Source organism: Anticarsia gemmatalis, chromosome 13 (assembly GCF_050436995.1).
Source record: "Anticarsia gemmatalis isolate Benzon Research Colony breed Stoneville strain chromosome 13, ilAntGemm2 primary, whole genome shotgun sequence".
NCBI classification, from domain to species: Eukaryota; Metazoa; Arthropoda; class Insecta; order Lepidoptera; family Erebidae; genus Anticarsia; species Anticarsia gemmatalis.
The window spans coordinates 5,178,523-5,198,205 of record NC_134757.1 but is presented as its reverse complement, the minus strand read 5'-3'; the positions used below and the strand labels follow the sequence as shown (position 1 = coordinate 5,198,205).

The following is a 19,683-nucleotide window of genomic DNA, read 5'->3' as shown; positions in this document are numbered from 1 at the left end:
CCTTGGTTATGATGGGTCTACTTAGATGAGGTGAGATAATGTCAGGAAGTTGTGCGATCTCTGACGACTGACAGCACTCAGTGGAATTATTTTACAAGCAAATAAATAAAGATGTGTTACTGTTTATCTTGTCAATCAACATATTGACGGTATTTCCTTTAAATAGTCTTGTGTATCGTTAAATGTGTCATAATATGCGCTAAATTCGGATAGCTCGATTGCAGTCATCAAGCTTGAGGCCCAAACAATTTATTGAAAAACGTCTTAAGAACGCGAAATTCTCTCGACTTTACCGCCACAGTGATAGTAGCTACCATGTAATTAAAATGATAAAGTGCTTCTTCTCAAACACGTCTTTTATTTTTCCTTAGGACATCTCATACAAAAGCTATGACAGATACATGACAATCAATCAACGTATAATATTTTAATAAGTTACGACTACCTTATGTAACTAACCAAGTATTTGTATTTCGTAATGACATAGCCTTAAGATTGTTTCACCGTGATTAATCATTTCCATGAAGAAACATGTACGTGTAATAACTAGTGTCTACTTATGTGTGACAGCACATCCAATAAGGTATTTTAGAAAAGACACACTTTTAACGTTTGCAAAACTGTTAACAAATGTTTGGCCAACATAACGTATGAATACATCATAGTCGCTATATGTAGGAACAACGTCGCCTACTCAAAAGCCTATTTGACAAAATGATTAGATAAGCTTTATTTGCATTGGCTACATTAGAATATAAAGGACCTGTAATTGCCGGATTAGTGTTACTCGATAATATTATAATCATAAATGGTATATCATTACTGAGGTTTAGAGCTTTTATTATGATGTTATAGATTATTGCACATTTAATATTCTACTTTTAACCGCTTCTATAGAAAGCGACCGTTTAGTACCGATATAAAACGGGCAATAAAAATCATATTGTTGATAATTTCAGATAAGATCTGGCCTTTATAGACTCGTAATAAACTCCTTATGAAATAAGCACCTACGACCGAGCCCAGCTAAAGCCTAGCCCAGACATTCTACTTCCGAGGAACTTATTATTGACGTAAATGTTTAAGTGAAGGCAAGCTTCTGACGAAAATCGCTTATTACTCCGCCTACACAATTTATAACCGTAATAAGCCATAAACCTAGTCCATTGGAAAACATGAAAGTGCTCTGTAATTCTGGATTGTTTCGATTTGGTTTCATAACTGTCTATTATAAACGTGCTAGGTTTTCGACCGCTCCTATCGATAATTTGGCCACGTTCACAATTATCTGAATATGGGCAATTAGGGTAGTTTAGCGACATCCCACGCGCTCGCAGGTGACATCATCGGAATCAATTTTGAGAAAGTTTCGTACAATTAGGCCTGATCTTAATCGCTAAAGTTGTTTTTTCTTTATTTTGACGTAATGGTTGTATTTCTACATTAAATTGTTACTCAAGTCAGATATACAGTTTGTTATGACTATGAAAGTTACCGCCTTATCTGAATATTTCTCGAGTGAAGCGAAAACTCCGTCAGGTTTGTTTAATTTGAACATCAGATCAGTCAATGCATTTTTTATCACCACAATTTGGTTTGTAATGCACGGAAGCAAATTTATAATACTTCCGGTTTTAGTTCCGGATCTTCCACAGTTGTTTAATACTCATACGTATTATAGCAATATTAAAACGCAATCAATGCAAGTACTTATTATTTTAACTAAATTGAGCAGCTGTCAAAATATAAACCAAGTAGTTTTAACTCCAATTCCATGAGCTCTGTAAATAATTAATTTATCACAACTCTGTGCTAATATGTTATCTACAAAACAAAGCTTGATCCTTGTTGTCAAGCGAACACTGGCTATACAAATCCATAAACAAACAAAAGTATGCCTAACGACTTTACTGATAATTTACTTCAAAGATGCTGCAACTAACTACGTTAACTAAGCCATCTTCATCCATCATACGCTTCATCTCGCATCATAACTCATTACCTTCCCAACCATTGTTCTTGATTGCGTCAACTTCACTAACTTCCAACCGTAATTCGAGTGTCCCTTCAAATTACTTAACTAACAAACATAATACTAATAAAACAGAACTATAAAATTCTCATTGCAAAAACACCCATTACTCAAGCATGTCCAAATATTGGCACAGATCTTTTTATGTTAATTCAAAGGGACTTAAGATCAAATCAAAACTCGTTTAATGGTATTTTTCTCAAATTACCGATAACCACGCTTTAGACAGAATGATGAAATCAACTTCCCTTCAAACTTTCGAAATCGACAAAATCAACATTTAGGAAATCGTTAAAATTCAAGACCAGATAATCTAAGACAATCTCTATTTCAAAATTAACAAAAGTGGCTACGAGTCGATTTCTAAAAGAAGGTTATTTACCAAAAGTTTGAAACTATGCATCAGCTACCAGGAAAAAATATTCATCTACCTTAACTATAGCAAGAACGCACATGAGTCAATAGTTTATGACTAAGAGGACAAATTAAAAAAATCGCACCTACAGATACAACCATATAAATCACATAGTCTATAGATAGTGTAAACATCTTATATAATATCAGAAAATATGACCAATTAAGTTCTGTTTTCCTTAATGAGGCAGCTAAGAAAATAAAGCCCGGATGTCGGTATGTTTTAGATCTATTTATAATACCAATTTAAGATTAATGGAGCTTTTATTAAAATGATATCACCCGTCATTCAATCATCAATATGTTAAAGCAAAAAAAAAAACTCATGATCTTGAAAAACATTATCATGGTTCCGTAACAAAAAGTTTACTTAAAAAATCTGATCTGTGCTGGGAAAAATTAAAACCATATAGACACTTCTGAGCCTAATACTCATAGGAGCAGTATCATTTTAACAATCTATTTACATAATATATTTTCTTCAATTAGCTAACGAACATCTTCGTTTTATAATTAATTCTAAAAATAACGAATTATTTAAATATTTTAATAATTATTTTATCCCAATTAAGTTTTTAATGAGGCTCAAATATCACATAGCAACAAGATTTTATGCTCCCAAATCAAAATTAGAATCACTACAAACATGATCGATCAAATTGCGAGCAAAAAGAGGTAATAAATTGCGAAATGAACACAAAACTCAGACTAATGTTTGTAATTGGTCGTTACCATGAAACGTTGAACCCGGCTACGTGGGTTTAATCAAAGACGTGCTCTCAAAAAACATATATTCAATTATCTAAGATGGATGGCTCACTTAATATGTCAGCTTTGTCATAAGAACATGAGGCATACCTTTTGTAAGTTTTTGTTATTAGTTGTATCAACATCGCTAAGTTTTATAAACAACGTTTTTAAGGCTCGTTGAGTATAATACGTAATGTGTATGGCATAAAAGATTAGATTGATAGAGTAATAAGTTAAAAACAACTTTTGGCAACAAGAAGTTCCAGATGGTTCATGGATAGACTGCGATACTAAACTTTTTTTTTACTTTTTGAACAGCATAATTCACCCACCAAAATATGTACAAAAATCAAAAAAAAATAATTTTAGATGAGAATATTTTGCAATGATGTTTAGCTTCGTAAACATAGACATAATTTTATTTTTTTATGCAGTCTAAATTCTCCAGTTTCTGAGAGTTATAGGATTATATAAAACCAAGAATAGGAGCAGTGCTAATACATATCCGTGGATAAGTACTAAAACTTCGTGCAACAATGCAACTTCGCTAAACAAAATTAGTTATGCATTATGAGAACATGAAATAACAGTCATTACTTATGTCATCAAGAAAACACTTTGTAAAAACACTTATCCGACAAAATTCTCGACAACAATGGCGAGTTAGAGTAAAAATATGCAAATCGTTATAGTTTAGTTCGAAGCGACCTTCCAGCGGCCTCGAGGAACACGGCATGACGCAGCATCAGCACGCCACAAGAAACTTAACAAAGTAGGAAGAGGAAAACTATCCAGACACATTTTTGTTGCATTCAAGCCTTAATACTTTACACATTCTTGCTTACATTTTACTTGGAAATAAATCCTGTAAACTATGCATTAACAACATAATTATACCTTTCTTAGTTTTAATTAAGTTGCTAGAACTTGGATCCGTTTAAGATGTTTCGTTTGCAAAACACATTTTTGAAGACGTCGAGACGTGATGTTGAAAGAACACATAATTTACTCGGTTTCGTTTAATCAAATGAGTGTAATGACTAAGATAGCGGTTGTAATACAAGAGTGTACAATTCGTTCATAAAATTAAATAACACAAAGGAATTAGCGTCTCGTACGCATTGTCGGGCGCAGGTTTCATTGGACACGCCGGAGACTCGAGATGGACGGATGAGATAAATATTTATTTCCCACGTTAATTGAGTGCAACCGCGGCTCAGTGTTGCAATGCTTTATTGTTTCGGATCTACGAGACCTGCCAACCTTATCTGTGACTACCATCAACCTCGAATTATCGGTTAATTTAATACAACTCTATCGATATTTAATTTATGATGATATTAATCATTAAATGTAAAAATATAATTAGCAAAGTACGATAAATAAACCGAGTCGTCAACGATATAGACAAGTCATATAAAATGGTGATATTAATCCTGTGATTAAGTTGCGGCCTTTACCATTCATTACGATGAGTAAGTGTGTAGTTCCTTCACAATCGGCACAATAGTAGGTTGGAGGTGCACGCTCCACACGCATCTCGGTAATAACACGCCACGTAATATCAATTAGACGTCCTGAAGCTTTATCTGCTATTGTTATTTGTATTCTTCCCAAGCACATTGAAGTAGGCTTCTATGTGAACTGTGAGCCATAAATAACACCGATATCTGTTTTTTATGTGCGAGATAGATGATTGTCCTCTTTAAATGAAATATTGTTGGGTTAATTACAAATAAATCCTAATAAATTTTAAGTTAACATAGATTGTAAAATGATTTTCATTGCAATGCTTCTAACTAAGTAGGAACTTTATGTGCTCCGAACATTTGGAGTCGTAAACGTTTTACTGTGATTGCTTAGCACATACCTACGTGAAGATTTCACGCACCAGTTGTCATCATTGCCACTGAGTGACCCTAATAACAAAGTACTTAAATTTTGTTTTCATAATGTAGGCATATTTTGATTCTGATTTTTTTTTTCTGCTTCGAATTGACGCAGAACACGCTCATTTCCAGAAGTCTAGTGAATATCATTTTACACAATTTTATCACATTTTTTGCTGGACGAACGTTCAGAATTATTGTTCCACTTCTGTTAACGCAGCTATCTATTAACATATCTCATTACAGGACCTTGGCTCGAATACCAACTGTCCGTTGTTTTTATACGCCGCTGTCATTTGAGAAGGTTGTACCGGCCAACACTCAATGTAAACATGTACCACTGCCGTTGTTCGATGCACGCGACTAATGTCTGCACCAGACACTTGAAAAATTATACAAATGATCCATTTATATCCGTGCAACTCATTTATCACAAAGAACTATGAATATGACTCGAGACCATTCATCACTAAGTTAGTAAGTGCCTTGAATTTTTTTTAAATCGCACTTAATGTTTCAAATGATATCTTAGATCTCATGATCTGTATACAAAATAAATGATACAATACTTGCATTCACTGAATGTACGTGCGAAATACATATTATGCATTGGCATTATTAGGATTAGGATTTAGTAGTAAGTCGAGGTCACGAGGTTGCAAATATGTGGCTATTAGTCGTAACTGGTAAGTACGCGACGTTTACGTAATTGGCTAAATAACAAAAATAAACTGAAAGAGTGTCTTCTAAACTGTTGTGAACACACTTACTTTGTTATACTTAATATTTAAACAAGTGGCAAATAAATGCCAGATGCCGGCAGTGTAAACAACGTGTTCAAGGTGGGCAAACATCTGCATCACGAACTAATTTATTCGACAATCGCCGCTTTCGATGCACGCTCTACCAAAAACAGGCTTTGTCTGTCGGCCGTAGATTTATTTCAATTGAATTAAACGGCACTTCCTATACAAAAAATGTAATTAAGACCATGGGATCGAAACTATAGCCATACGAAAAAATCATAGTAATCAAATGACAGGCTTTACGTAATAGGAAAATTAAGAAATTACAAGGAATACCTATCCCATTAAACGCCCTACATCGTATATAATGTGATTCTAAACTATCGCTGTTGACATAATTCTGAACTAATTATCGCCTATTTCGGAAACCATAAACAACTAAAAACAACTTTTACGATACGAACTAATAAATGGAGCAATAACCCAGTTATCGTAATAGGTGTATTCCGATAGTATTGATCGGTAGCAAGGTCAAGTTCCGAGCACTTGGCCACACTCGGCTGTTGGGGCACACGTTGCGTTATGTAACACCTGACCACTGCCCGCTCACGTACTGGCCCACTATAACCGTTGATTGATCTACTTTCCATCAGTTTGGCTATTGTGTTTTACTCTCGCTCAAAGCTTTGCTCTGAACTGCTATTAAGAACTGCTTTTGAACTTGTAGATAGAGATCTAGATATCTAATCTATACTAATATTATAAAGCTGAAGAGTTTGTTTGTTTGTTTGAACGCGCTAATCTCAGGAACTATTGGTCCGATTTGAAAAAATATTTCAGTGTTAGATAGTCCATTTATCGAGGAAGGTTATAGGCTATATATCATCACGCTACGACCAATAGGAGCAGAGTACGAGTAAAAAATGTTACAAAAACGGGGAAAAATTTCACCATTCTCTCTTATCTGACGCAAGCGAAGTTGCGCGGGTCAGCTAGTTTGTAATATTTGTAGCCAAGAAAAAAAATGGGAATACATATTTGATGGGTTCAGCTTTTCTTCAAGACACATAAAATAATTTTATCAATTTCCATTGCTTATACTCAAGGAGTTGACTGGTTTAAAAATATGACGTTGAATGCTTAGTGCTTTTTCGTAGGCTCTCTTTTATGCATTAAAATCTATCCTTCGTCATAAAAAACACAAACAAACATACGTGTTTTTACGCAATAAAATTTAATTGACCACATTTGTATTGTTAAACACATATTAAGTTTTTTTGACGGCTGAAGTTTCTCACAATATTTTAATGCGGACAAAACTGCATAAAAACCAAAGTCAAGTGGCGAATAGAGGCGATCAAGTAACATTATAACAGAACAAAAACGTTGCATTGAAACATCGATCATGATTTGAAAATAATAAGCCATGGACAAAATATATTGGATACGTATTATATTCGCTACGCTGAGTTTTTTAAACTAAAGAATGTTATAAAAGCTAGATAGAGTCTATATTGTAAAATCGACTAATTCAACCTGGTCAATTTTGATTTTGGTTAAGGAATTAGACAGTAGATACATAGGATAACTAAAGTATTGTTGACACATTATCTAAACTATGTATATTTTCACGAAAAGCTAAGAAAAATCGCGTGAGCTACTAGACTGCATGATATTAATGTTCATGAGATGAATTTAGAAATTAATTATAATTATGAAAATATTCTACCGATTCAGTGATCGCAAATTTTCTAAGTGTGTCATTTGTCTCTACGTTAACGCGAATACTACTCAATATTTTCGTCATTTCTGCTTATAATCTAGTATTTATTCTAACTGAGGCAAATAATACATTTTCATAAAGGACTCATAATCGTAATTCTTTGAAAATTTAAAATATAGTTTCAGCTGGCAGACTCCATTCCAACTCATTACGTAAGGTGTCATCGTAAGGGCTCGCCAAGTCGTGTGCGTCAATGTTTGTTGCGTGCTAACAGTCACGCATCCATGTCAAATCTCAGCATGCATAACTACGTATGTACTTATCGAATGCCAGACGTTCAGTTAAATTAATGGAATAAAGGAAAGGTTGCAATAATTCCCTAAGAGTTAGTCAGAAGACGTCACTAAGCATCCAGAGATTAGAGATGATTAGAATCCGCATGAAATGGTTTTTGAGAGTTCTATAAATCCTTTCGGGGCATTTTAAAACCAAAATATTCTTACCACTGCTGCGTGTATACTTCTTTGTGAAATGATGTTTTTTTTTGTAAATATAACTCAAAAAAAAGAAAAGAAATGGGTAAATAACACAAGTTTTCGTTCACACAAAACAGTTAACAGACACCTGACAGACAGAACTCAGTCGGAAAGAAGTGGTTGCGGAACTGTTAATTTTAAAAACATTGAATAGGTACATTGTTAGTTAAAGAAAGTAAGTGGAAAAACGCGCTTGCAAAGCAGTTCTAACATCATCATTGTAAAAGTATACCTAATGCCTTGGAATAATGTAGGACTATTTGTCATTGCTCATTTCAATGAAGCGTATCGCTTTTGTTAAAACATTATAACTTTATAAAATGTTCGAACCTTCAAGTTGAGGTTCAAAGGTGAACCACAATAAAATTAACAACGGTTCATTCTGTCGGTAAATATTTTTTCCGCAAGGACGATCATCAGACATCAAAAGCAATATTGTAATTGTATAAAGATCTTTATGGTCGAGCTGAGCACGTTGATACTACATAATAATTATAATAACTGCAATTGAATATAACAATTGTTGATGAATATAGACAGTTGTAAGGCCGATGAGTCGGTAGAACAACAAATACTATAAAGCGGTCACGTCAAAGGTTTCTATAGGTCATTGAATCCCATACCGGCTGTTCTGTGGTAGGCGAGCACGTACAACAGTTCACTTTTAATACGAACGTGTTTTACTTAATAGGAAATGTTAACTGGGAACCGATAACGATCCACGACCTTTCGAATCCCGTCGAAACACAATGCTCACTTAAAAGCGAAAAGGAGTCTCGCCACCTTTAGAATAATATGCAAAGGTGTTCAGCAAGATAGAACGTATCTATTACTTCTAACTAAATAACAGATTTTATCATTTAATTCGTTGCGAATTACAATAAAGTACGCTCTAAAAGGAATCATGAATAGTTAAGTAATAAAGAAGTTATATTACATGGAATAGGTATTGTCTTATGTTTATTGCGGGTATTATTTAATAATTTTGCAGGCCACATAAGTAAGTAGCAGTTGTATATACTGGCCTCTCTCAATATCATGCGCATGACTGATATTTTCTTACTTAAAATGATATTCATACACACGCGCGAGTATGAATGAATACGGCTCTACATTTATTGACATCATTGAGGAAAGTACATATTGTCTGTCTGTCTGTTAAGGGCTGCTACGACTGTTCATTGATTGTTTTGAATATAAATTAGTGATAATACTAATCTAACATTATAACAAAGTATCAAAATAACTTAAATTAGTTAAATCAGAACGTTAAATGTTAACTACCATAAAGCAAACATGAAACAATACGCTTAAACTTATTACAGCTGAACATAACTATAGTCTTTTGTAAATCAAAACGCGATTAAGTAGATAATAATACATTACGACCGGTTGATATAATGTAGAGCACATTAACGCTTGAAGCGTCCAGTCTACGTCAAACTGAGAGGTCAATACCACAACAATTTGTGTGACTGACATGACAGCCCTTCATTGCCGCAATTATAACACAACACTCATTTCGCAAAGCTAAGACAAATTGTTATACATTAAACCATTAATGCTTTATACATTAAAGCACTCAGATATTGTCCATTTGAGGGTTAATGACAGCGGCTAACAAAAACTGAAGAGGCGATGCCCTGAAGATTACGTCGTATAAAAAATCCGGTCACATCTATGCAGTCATATATAATACTTGGTACGTGTTCCGAATATATTAAAGTACCATAAAGTGTAAAGGAACAAGGCTGACTCAGTGTTTGTGGCAAGGTGTACTCGTCCTCGATGCCCTCGACTTCGAACGACCGTGACAGGTCCATGACCACACTTGGAGCTAAGCTGATATGGAAGATGGAGGCGTTTTCCTGCACAACTTAACCCTAATTTGACAGCACGTACCTATTTGTGTTTGTTTATGTTCCTCTTGATGGCATTGTTTGTTGTTGACGGAAAACGCGTGTTTAGATATTCATTTTGTACAGGTAGAAAAAACAATAATCTGTAAAAATATAAGGAGAGCCCAGGAGGCGTCTTTTTATCAATTCAGAAAGAGAAATACATGCACATATTAAATCGCTGATAAATTTCTAGATTCTTCCATTTTTATTTATATTTATTAGTACGTATGGTAATAATATGCATGCCAGAAGTCGATTATTTAACAAAATTATAATACTAAAGTTTACATACTTAATGATGTGCAGAAAATTGTATACTAAAATAATTATTCTTAACATTAGTTATCGCGGATATTAGAGTTAATGTTGTTTACAATGCACTTACAAAAAACAGTTTAATGCCATCCCATATGAATTTAGAATGACCTAGCTTTGTTGAAGAAAAAATCGCTACTACCAGCAATCACGTGCTCCTAATATACATAAAGTTATTTGTTTATGGCAACTAATTTAGCATAATACCCACCTTCGCATAATCTGTGATCGCCCTTGCTATCACCGGCGCACCCAAGGTTGTTCGCTGACCTTGTGTGAAGCACAATGACCCAGGTCTCGCTTCCTGGAGTTACAGGGCAAGGTTTTGTAATAAGAGCTTAATAAATCGTTCAATGTAACACTGTCCGAGTGTCCGTCTCACCGTGTGGGCGGACAACTGATGTTTAGACGTTTGTCTGTTCGACCATACCTGTTATTACTTAGCCGGTTATTTTTTACCATTACATTCAATTTGAGTGATTTATCACGCTCGTTAAAACAGAGCATTTATGTTAAGTGAAGTTAAACAAGTGCATCGGCGATACACAAAGACTGCGTTCTTGTGTACGTTCAAATAAAGTTAATTACTAATTATTCTTTATGGTTCAAGATTCCAAAAACCAGCCGTCATTATATACCCTGGAAATAAACCCGACCGGTATTTATAAAACGCTTACCATTTCAGATGTATTTTCTACTTTTTCGTTAAAATGAACGTCGCGATTATATCGTTAATATCTAGTTACGTATAACCTTAAACATTTATACAGATTATTTTCTGTATAATTGTTTCGTATATCATTTCACATTACACGCTATTACCACATTTACTAAATTACTGTAATCATGATTTCGCTTTTCCTATTTAGAGAGCAAAGCTTAAACGAGACATGTCACGAGAAGATAACTACAAAAAACTAACATCTTGACGTAATATTGTCTTTTACTGTCATACTAAAATGTTCCCTGAGGGGCATTATGTGATTAACCATACGATAACATTCAACAACTTCACAAAAGGGCTTCTTAAACAAGTGGCAAACAATTAAAAAAAAAATTACAACCAAAACAAAAAACATATGATTAAAACCTCATTTGTTTCTATAGACTGTCCGTGAAAATGATAAGGTTGGATTTCATTGTTTTCCAAAAACTGTTAAGTAAACTCCCATAACCTCATTAGTCAATTGAACAATGAAAAAATACATTAATTATGTGTCTACCTACTAATGAAGTAACTTCAAAGCAAATAAGACATCAGACGTCGTTTACGCCAATACAAGGAACTTGCTGAAATATTTAAAAGTGTATACAAAGGTTTTTTTTTTTTTTTTTAAAAGACAACTCCCGCACTAAGAATTGCTCTTGTGTCGCGGGGACTTTTACAAACATACAAACAACGGACACAAAGCACAACCAGACCCGAAACAATTATTTGTGGATCGCACAAATAATTGCTCCGTGTGGGAATCGAACCCACGACCTCCCGTTGCAGTGGTATCGGCGTGGCGGCCTAAACCACTGCCACGTGACACAAAACCTAAGACAGTACAGTTATTATGAAACGGTACACCGTATACCAGTATCGAACATTAACTGCCCACACAATAAGGATACCTACTGAGTAAGTGCATTGTGCGCCACACGACGTTCATCCATCAGCTAAACAAAGAGAAAGCCACTACGTAACTGTTAACGACATATCATTCCGACAATGTCCATGAAATATCCGCTATAAAACTCTAAAGACCATTTTATTCAATAGTTATACCGACTAAGATAAGAAAATTGCAGCTCTGTGCTATAACAATGTCGGAAACTAAATACACATTGTTTATATAACCTTTGTGTAAAATTATATACAACAACTAGTTTTTTCTAACTACTCACACATTAATATCCCATTTATGACGAAAACCTGTTATAAAAGCTAATAAAGGGACAACAATTTACATTAAACATACATAATAGCAATTACTATAAACTGCACATAATTTACCGTTCACCCTTGAACTTTGCGGAGCTTCGAGCTTCGTTATAATGTCACTAGTGTTCACACAGAGAAACTATAATAATAAAATTTAATATATTTATGTGATATCTATTTTTAGCATTCCGTTTAACAAGATGGAAACTGTACGGTTATGGGTTTAGGTACCTCGATTTGATTAACCTCTGACAAGGTTTTGGTGCTAAGATATGTATCTGTCGGTAGCTATAAGCTATTGTATATAATATACTTCGTTTTACATTGAATAAAGACAAATCATTTGATACTGAATAAGATACAATTACAATGCTGGTGAGCGAAACAGATTTAAAATCGAAAAAAGTTGCGTGTAGTAGTAAACCTGCTTCTTATCGTAGACGTGCATAGGCTGTTTAGTTAAATTCAATTAATGACAAATTGGTATTCATCATTTTTCTATAATTTTCTTGAAAATATAGTTGTAAAGGCCCCCGACTTTTCACAATAGCGTAATGTTTATCTGAGGTCAACGTTCGAAAACTCATTTAGTTGAAAAATGTTTCCTTCAAACTCCAAGGTCTATACAACAAACACATAGTAGTAAATTCTTAATCACGCTGCACGAAGTAAATAGTATCGTGTGTAGTTTGTACTTGAAATCTTTATTTTCAGTTAAAAATAACACCTCAATCAATAGTAGCTATAGATCATATAGACAGCTTCACACATTCACACTTGTGTGTTATTTTATATGCATACTGCGATCTTTAATCAATTCGCGCCATAATGAATTCGTTGTCAACGGTGCGGCCTCTGTGAGTACGTACATACATTTCACATTGCTTAAGAATGTATCGGAGAAGTTGGCAAATAGCGACTTAATCGTAACCAGTTTTCCTTCATAAAGGTTAAATATTTTCTGTACTATAAGAAGTAAGTAGCCTCGGTTGGGATTCCATAGGAAACTCTTCCGGTAGCACTCCCACTTGCAACTTGCACCAGTTGTCACACTTCCGACTGCTTAACTTATTGATGTCAAGAACTTTAGCTCGCCAAAGGTCAATTTTTTATTGATTGCGCCGGCTTATTGTATTCAGTTTTATGATATTTTCATTTAATATTAATATTAATATGTTATAGACAACATCCTGTCCAATGATTGACTTCAAGGTTTTATAACTCTAGGTTTATGTTATTTACTTCTAGAAATAATACCATAGGTAAAATGAATAACTCAAACGGAATAAATCCTGTTTACAATTTTATTATATCGTAAACGTTTTGGGTGGCTCTTAAATACTTATTTTATATTTTATGCAAGTGTTTCTGTTAGTGTAAACTAACACAAATACTTTGTTGATGCATTCATTGAACATTAATCATTAAAAAGGATGCAATATTAATCTATTCCTTGATCTTTAAATAATAAAAAAAGACTCATAAATCACCGGTATCGCCATAAAAGATTATAATAAAACATCACTTCTTTTTTTATACAGAATATAAACTTTTTTTAAACCTGTTTAATTAAGTATGAAAACTTTTTGGTCTTAACGAGCTAGTCTGGTACGGTGCTTGTTTACGTTAGAAGAATTAACTCTTGGAAATAATGTCCTTTACAGTCTGATGTAAAACTTAATAGGTATTTTCATATAACTGTACAACCTGCGTTAATCTGGGACTTAGAAATTGCAATGTTTGACTTTAAAATAATGTTAGGTATTCTCATGGTAAATAAACTAGAGTTTTTCTCTTTACGTACCAAATAATACGAAAATCTTAGGTTAAATGTTTATCAAATCAAATAATTTAAACTCATAAAAGTCATACACAGTAACAGCAACTATAAAATTGTGCACCTGTTTCTCATAATGCTTGCAAATCTTGCTATAAAATTACAAAAATTAATTAACATTTAAGACGTACATTTATTCCGTATTCAGTGAGTGATCACTGTTTCGCAAGACGGTACAGTCAGAGAACATCTCAAGCTCTTATGATTTAATTACCAGCTGCACAGATTGTACCATAAAGTGCAACCACATCCGTTTCCCGAAGGCAATGCGGCTGCGTTTGCGCAATGCACCAGCGCATTCCGACCGCGTCACCAACAAGTTCCTTTGTAACTTGGTTTATCTTAAAAGTGTGATAATAAACCTTTTTCATCACTTGTTTAGTTTGGTTTTGATTTTTTAATTAATGACATTAATATTTCATATTAAACGTAGTCTTCACGGCGCGACGCTAAGCCTGCAGCAGACTTAATTATCGATTACAAGGTTAATGAGTTAATTCCATTAACATCTTAATAAATATAATGTTATGTTGTACTTAACGTATCCTTAGAACACATAAATCGTCAATTTAGTAGCGCGATTCTTTACATTCGGTACTGTCGAGTATCGAAAGTTTGACATTTAAAATGTACTGCCAAAATAGTTCTTAGGACGTCCGTTAGAGGCACTGATCAGATTTGATGCAAAATTTCTCGATGACTATCCGGTTGTCGGTACTTGATAGTGGTAGAGAATCGAGCTTATACTTCACTCCTTTTTACTTACCACTTGTAAAATACCTACTAATAACGATTTTATAAGTAAAACCTCCAATCGATTCATAAAATAACGTTCTATAAGTACGAGACACTAACAACACTAATAAATTCGGACAGTATGTAAAGTATTCGACGATTACCTCCTAAATACCTGTTTATTAATAATTATAATCAGTATTTAAGCATTACTTGTTTTTAAATCAAAACTTGTTTACGTTTAAAATTGAATGTTAGTATAAAAGTGTACGACGGCATCTCGTAAATCCGTTGCAGTGAATATTCGTGTCAAGTACGAAACTCGTCTTATTACCATTTGGTCGGGCTAGTAACGAACAGTGCGAACAGTACAAACACTGCGTAATTTGCACTTACCCTTACATGTCGCTTTATTGCGACAATGGTTATTTACATCCTGCGGTCCTGCGGCTAGGAGGATATCTAACGCAACGATGCTTTATTTCGTGATGAATATGAGATAATAAGAAGTAACGGTTGCAACACTATGATATACACATTTTTATATTATACATGTTTGATAAAGGAGAAACAGTATTTCTAAACGTTTAAGAATCAAAACTAACTCTTATTTAGGCCAGAAGTTTCAAAGGTTAATCTGTGTATTAAAAGTTACATACATCACCTTTTTGTGACAATTCGCATTATTAGAATATTATACTTGAGAGCTTCATTTAGCTTGAATTCAATGACTGATCGAGCTCAGCATCCACAATACTAGTTACTAGGCTTACAAATTAATACGCAAATACTAAATTACTACATTATTAATTGCACTATTTATAGCCCACAACCCAAATTCCTCTCAACTAAATCCCTGATAGATCGTTTAGTTCATTACACTATGTAGTATTACATTCCAAGAGTTGCAGATGAACAAACACTCCTTTAAAAGCTTGTGTAGATCATCCTACTCTGTAATTGGTCAAGATTATTATTTGCATTAGAAGGATGATCAAAGCCGTACATATTTGTCTTGCAAATGAAGAGTATCTCGAGTAATGATAATGACTCTTGTAAGGATTAAACGCATAACTAACATCGATAATACTAAGTTATTATATTTACGAGAATAGTTAAAGCGCAAAATGATATATTTGATTGCGAAATTAACTAAATTTCGAGTCTTGAAACATGGCCCACATTTAATTGGCAGTCTTGTACCCAACATGTTTATGGTAATTAGAGGAGCACTTTGTATTTAAAAATGCCAAAGTTCAGTGCACTTTTGCGCGCCCGTATTCCATTAGAATTTTAAACTGAATGATTTATTCTGTATACTTTTTTGCATAAGTATGTATATGTATTTCTTCCCAAATATCACTGAAAACTTTATGAAATAAATTAGATAGGTATGAGAGCTTGAATTCTTTGAGGCAATGTTTTTAGAAATACATATGTTCGTAAATATTGAAACGAAATGCAGTATCTTTCCTTTAAATATATCTGAATTGTTCAACATTATTTAATGAAGTTTACAGATACTAAAATCATATATTGTTGTTTACAGGCTGGGTGAGCGATGAAGGGGTGGTTCGACGCGTTTCGCGAGGAAGGCGGGCCGACCCTGTACGCGTACCACAACCGCACGGCGGTGGCGGCCGATGTGCCCGCGCTTGCGCTGCTCATCGCCGCGCTCACGCTCTACGTCGCCTTCCTCGCTGTCTTCCCCGGCATCAGGAAAGAGGTTGTATTCAGCAAATAATCCGTTCAATCGCTATATAGCATTACATATTAAAACCTTGGGAAAACTTAAATAGAGATCATTTTCTAGCCGTAAGGATAGAGCACTATTTGAAGCCCGTAGCCCAATTCTCTACAGTCGTAGTCGGTACTGTCGATTATCGAGACTTTGCCATTTCAAAATAGTTCCTACGGAGCCCGCTAGAGTTCCTGCACGAAAATGTGATCAGCGTCACATTTTCAGCCGGTTATCGGTGGTTGATAGTGGTAGAGAATCGAGCTACTGCACATAGCATTGATTGAGCACTACACGACTCAACACAAAGTTATCCGCTATCCTCACTAAAACATTATTGATATAAGGCTACTACTTCGTTTAATAATCACGTTCGTCAGACGTTCAGATATTTACTTCTGTTTGCGTAAAGTTGTTCACTGATATTCCCACTACCTGGGTTGCGGAGTTCAGACGACGGGCGGTCGCTTCATGTGAGTACTAGTAATGAGCTGCCTCAGCTAGACTAGGAGCCGACCCCAACACACTTGAGAAAGGTTAACGGCTAGTTAGTGTCAGTCAGAACTGTATTAAGTAACTGAGCCCTACTGTGTTAGTGTTTGTTTAAAAGATTTGTTTTCTGGAGAATTCGCTCTTCCTCTTTACCATACATATATATACAAATCGATGGAACTAATTAATGATTTATAGACATATTATGACAAATAAATGGAAACCAAAATACTTTATACAGTATTCAGGCGTATGAAGACACTAAAGGGGAAAATACCTGGAAGAGCGTTAAGAAAAACTTATTTTCTGTTTTCTACACATATGCAAGAGCAGTTTTATTGAGAGAATATGTAATGATGATGTGATAACTTGTACTAAATTGACGTGAACCTAATATTTTAGTTCCCACTCTCAGCACCAATGCATTTTCCTTTCACACTTGTGCGAAACAACGTTACGTGATGAATGTTAGCAGACAATACGAGTGCGGAGTATTATCATACTACTTTGTAACATCGATGAGGCCACAGTAATGATCAATACAATTACATATTCAGTACATGGTACGGTCTGGCCAACAGACGTACGGGTCAGAAATTATGAAACAATCTTAATGATAGAGTTGATTTAAAAAAGTAGTTCTGGGAATTCAGAGTCTAATTTCTTCGCCAATCCAATATTATATTTAATGTCACAGACCCATCCACAAACAAGAACAAAATTTGTTACTTAAGCTCTATCTTTTAAAAATAATTGTAGTGTAGGTACAAACACTTACGTGATACATATTTGAAACTTCGTTAATTTTCTTATTATTTATACACGCAATACACGACATTAAAAGAGTAAAATATCTTAAATACAGAAGATGTCGACGCTAACAGATAACAAAGCCTTTCTATTCAAACAACGATACTACACACAATTACCATATATTGTAGTCCATTACTTATGAAACATGAGCACTGTAATCCCGCAGTCATTACAAAGCAACCATTAGTATATCTAGATGCAGATCATAACACTATCATTAAGAGCTGACTATTGTTTTTTACAGAGATTCTCCACGTTCACAATCGTCACACTGAGCCTGTTTGTCGGCACCGTCATTCTAGGTAAGCATCATTGAACAACTTTCCACTTTCTTTGTTTTTAAAGTTAGTGAATCGTGACCGTAACTGACGTTGAATAAGCTTTTAATTCATAAATAACAAGCATTACGAGGATGATCCAATAGCGCTTGTTTGTTTTTAACACTCACTACACAATGTTCAAGAAAGCAAGTGCGAATGATTTGCTTGTTCGTCTTTGAGTAGTTTTTCTATTTTTGATATAAAATCCTGCAGTCGAAATGTTTTTTTTTTTAATTTTGCATGTACACACTCGCTAGAAGATAGAGGAAACACTAATATCTTATTTGGCAAATAAATAAAACCATTTCCTGTATGTATCGATATTTTCATCTCACAAACAACAACTACTTATTCGACCATGGCTTACAAAGTCGTATAATTATTTTTTGACTTGGCAGGTACAAGTCTATTCCGCTCCTAAATAAGACTGCGATACAATCCACAAGTCGACTACCTCCTTTATAAGTGCCAATCACTGCGACGGATGTAACAGCCTTGACAGCCATTTAACAAGTTAATTACACCATTAACCGTGAAAATTCTAATGGATATTTAATTAGAAGCAAGTATTCGTTTAAAAACAACGTGACTTTAACTCATAAAAAACTACAATAGGTACATTTCGCAAATGTTGCGGCGTCCACCAAAAGTGTGGAAATATAATTACCAGTGCATTGATCGAGTCCTACAAGGTAGATGACGAAAATAATTGTCAATAAGTATTTTAGATATTGACAAGATGATTGAGATGTCTATTACTAAATCATACCCGTTCGCAATACATGGTAAATGTTATATTGATATTCGGTATATCTACAAACAATTTTCCCACAGCATAATTATTTGTTGCACATCGAACATATCCGATATGACTCAGAAAAAAGAGAAATGTAATGTCGTGTGCCAATTGCTTGCTAAATGCAAGGCAAGATATATTAAATGCATTCAATTTATTTTAATAGCATCTTATACCGTGCATATTCAATAATATAATTATAATAAATTAAATTATAAAATACGCGCACTCCACATTAATACCTGACAAACACAATGCAATTTCAAATCCAAATGAACCTAAAATAATTCAGAAATCCATCCTTACTTCTATAAACTTTGCTCTAAGTTGCATCTCTGTTTGACCTGAAATCAATTCCTTAACAAAAAGCTACAGAATCTACTGATGTATCGGTCTATGTATTTGTTGCTTGATCCTTAGGCGACTTACAGTTAGTATGACTCTATTATTAAAATAGAATAGATACAACTCTAATGATTTTGTAAATTTTTTCGTAATTAATTCGCCATTGTTTTCGGGTGACCGCCCAAATGGTGAAATCAACATCTTGCCTTCTGCCATTGACCGCAATATTCGTGTGTCAAACGCAACTCCGACTACACACCTTGTCCAAGAGTTTATCAATCTCCAGCTATCATACGATGCTAATACGTTATTTTGATACACACTAAACGTGAAATGTTACACCTCTCCGTTCTAGTTCTCGCTCATTCAATTCA

At 34.3% G+C, this 19,683-nt stretch overlaps 1 protein-coding gene across 3 annotated transcripts in view; it reads left to right on the top strand.

The window, feature by feature from the left end:
• The window catches only part of mol (dual oxidase maturation factor 1 mol), a 54,449-nt gene that overhangs the window by 30,901 nt on the left and 3,865 nt on the right, over positions 1–19,683 (top strand). For all 3 annotated transcript variants that reach the window (XM_076121718.1, XM_076121716.1, XM_076121717.1), the window contains 2 exons: positions 16,355–16,531; positions 18,093–18,150. In XM_076121718.1, the coding sequence (XP_075977833.1) occupies positions 16,367–16,531; positions 18,093–18,150 (223 nt within the window). In that variant the 5' untranslated portion in view covers positions 16,355–16,366. The remainder of the gene's footprint in view (positions 1–16,354; positions 16,532–18,092; positions 18,151–19,683) is intronic.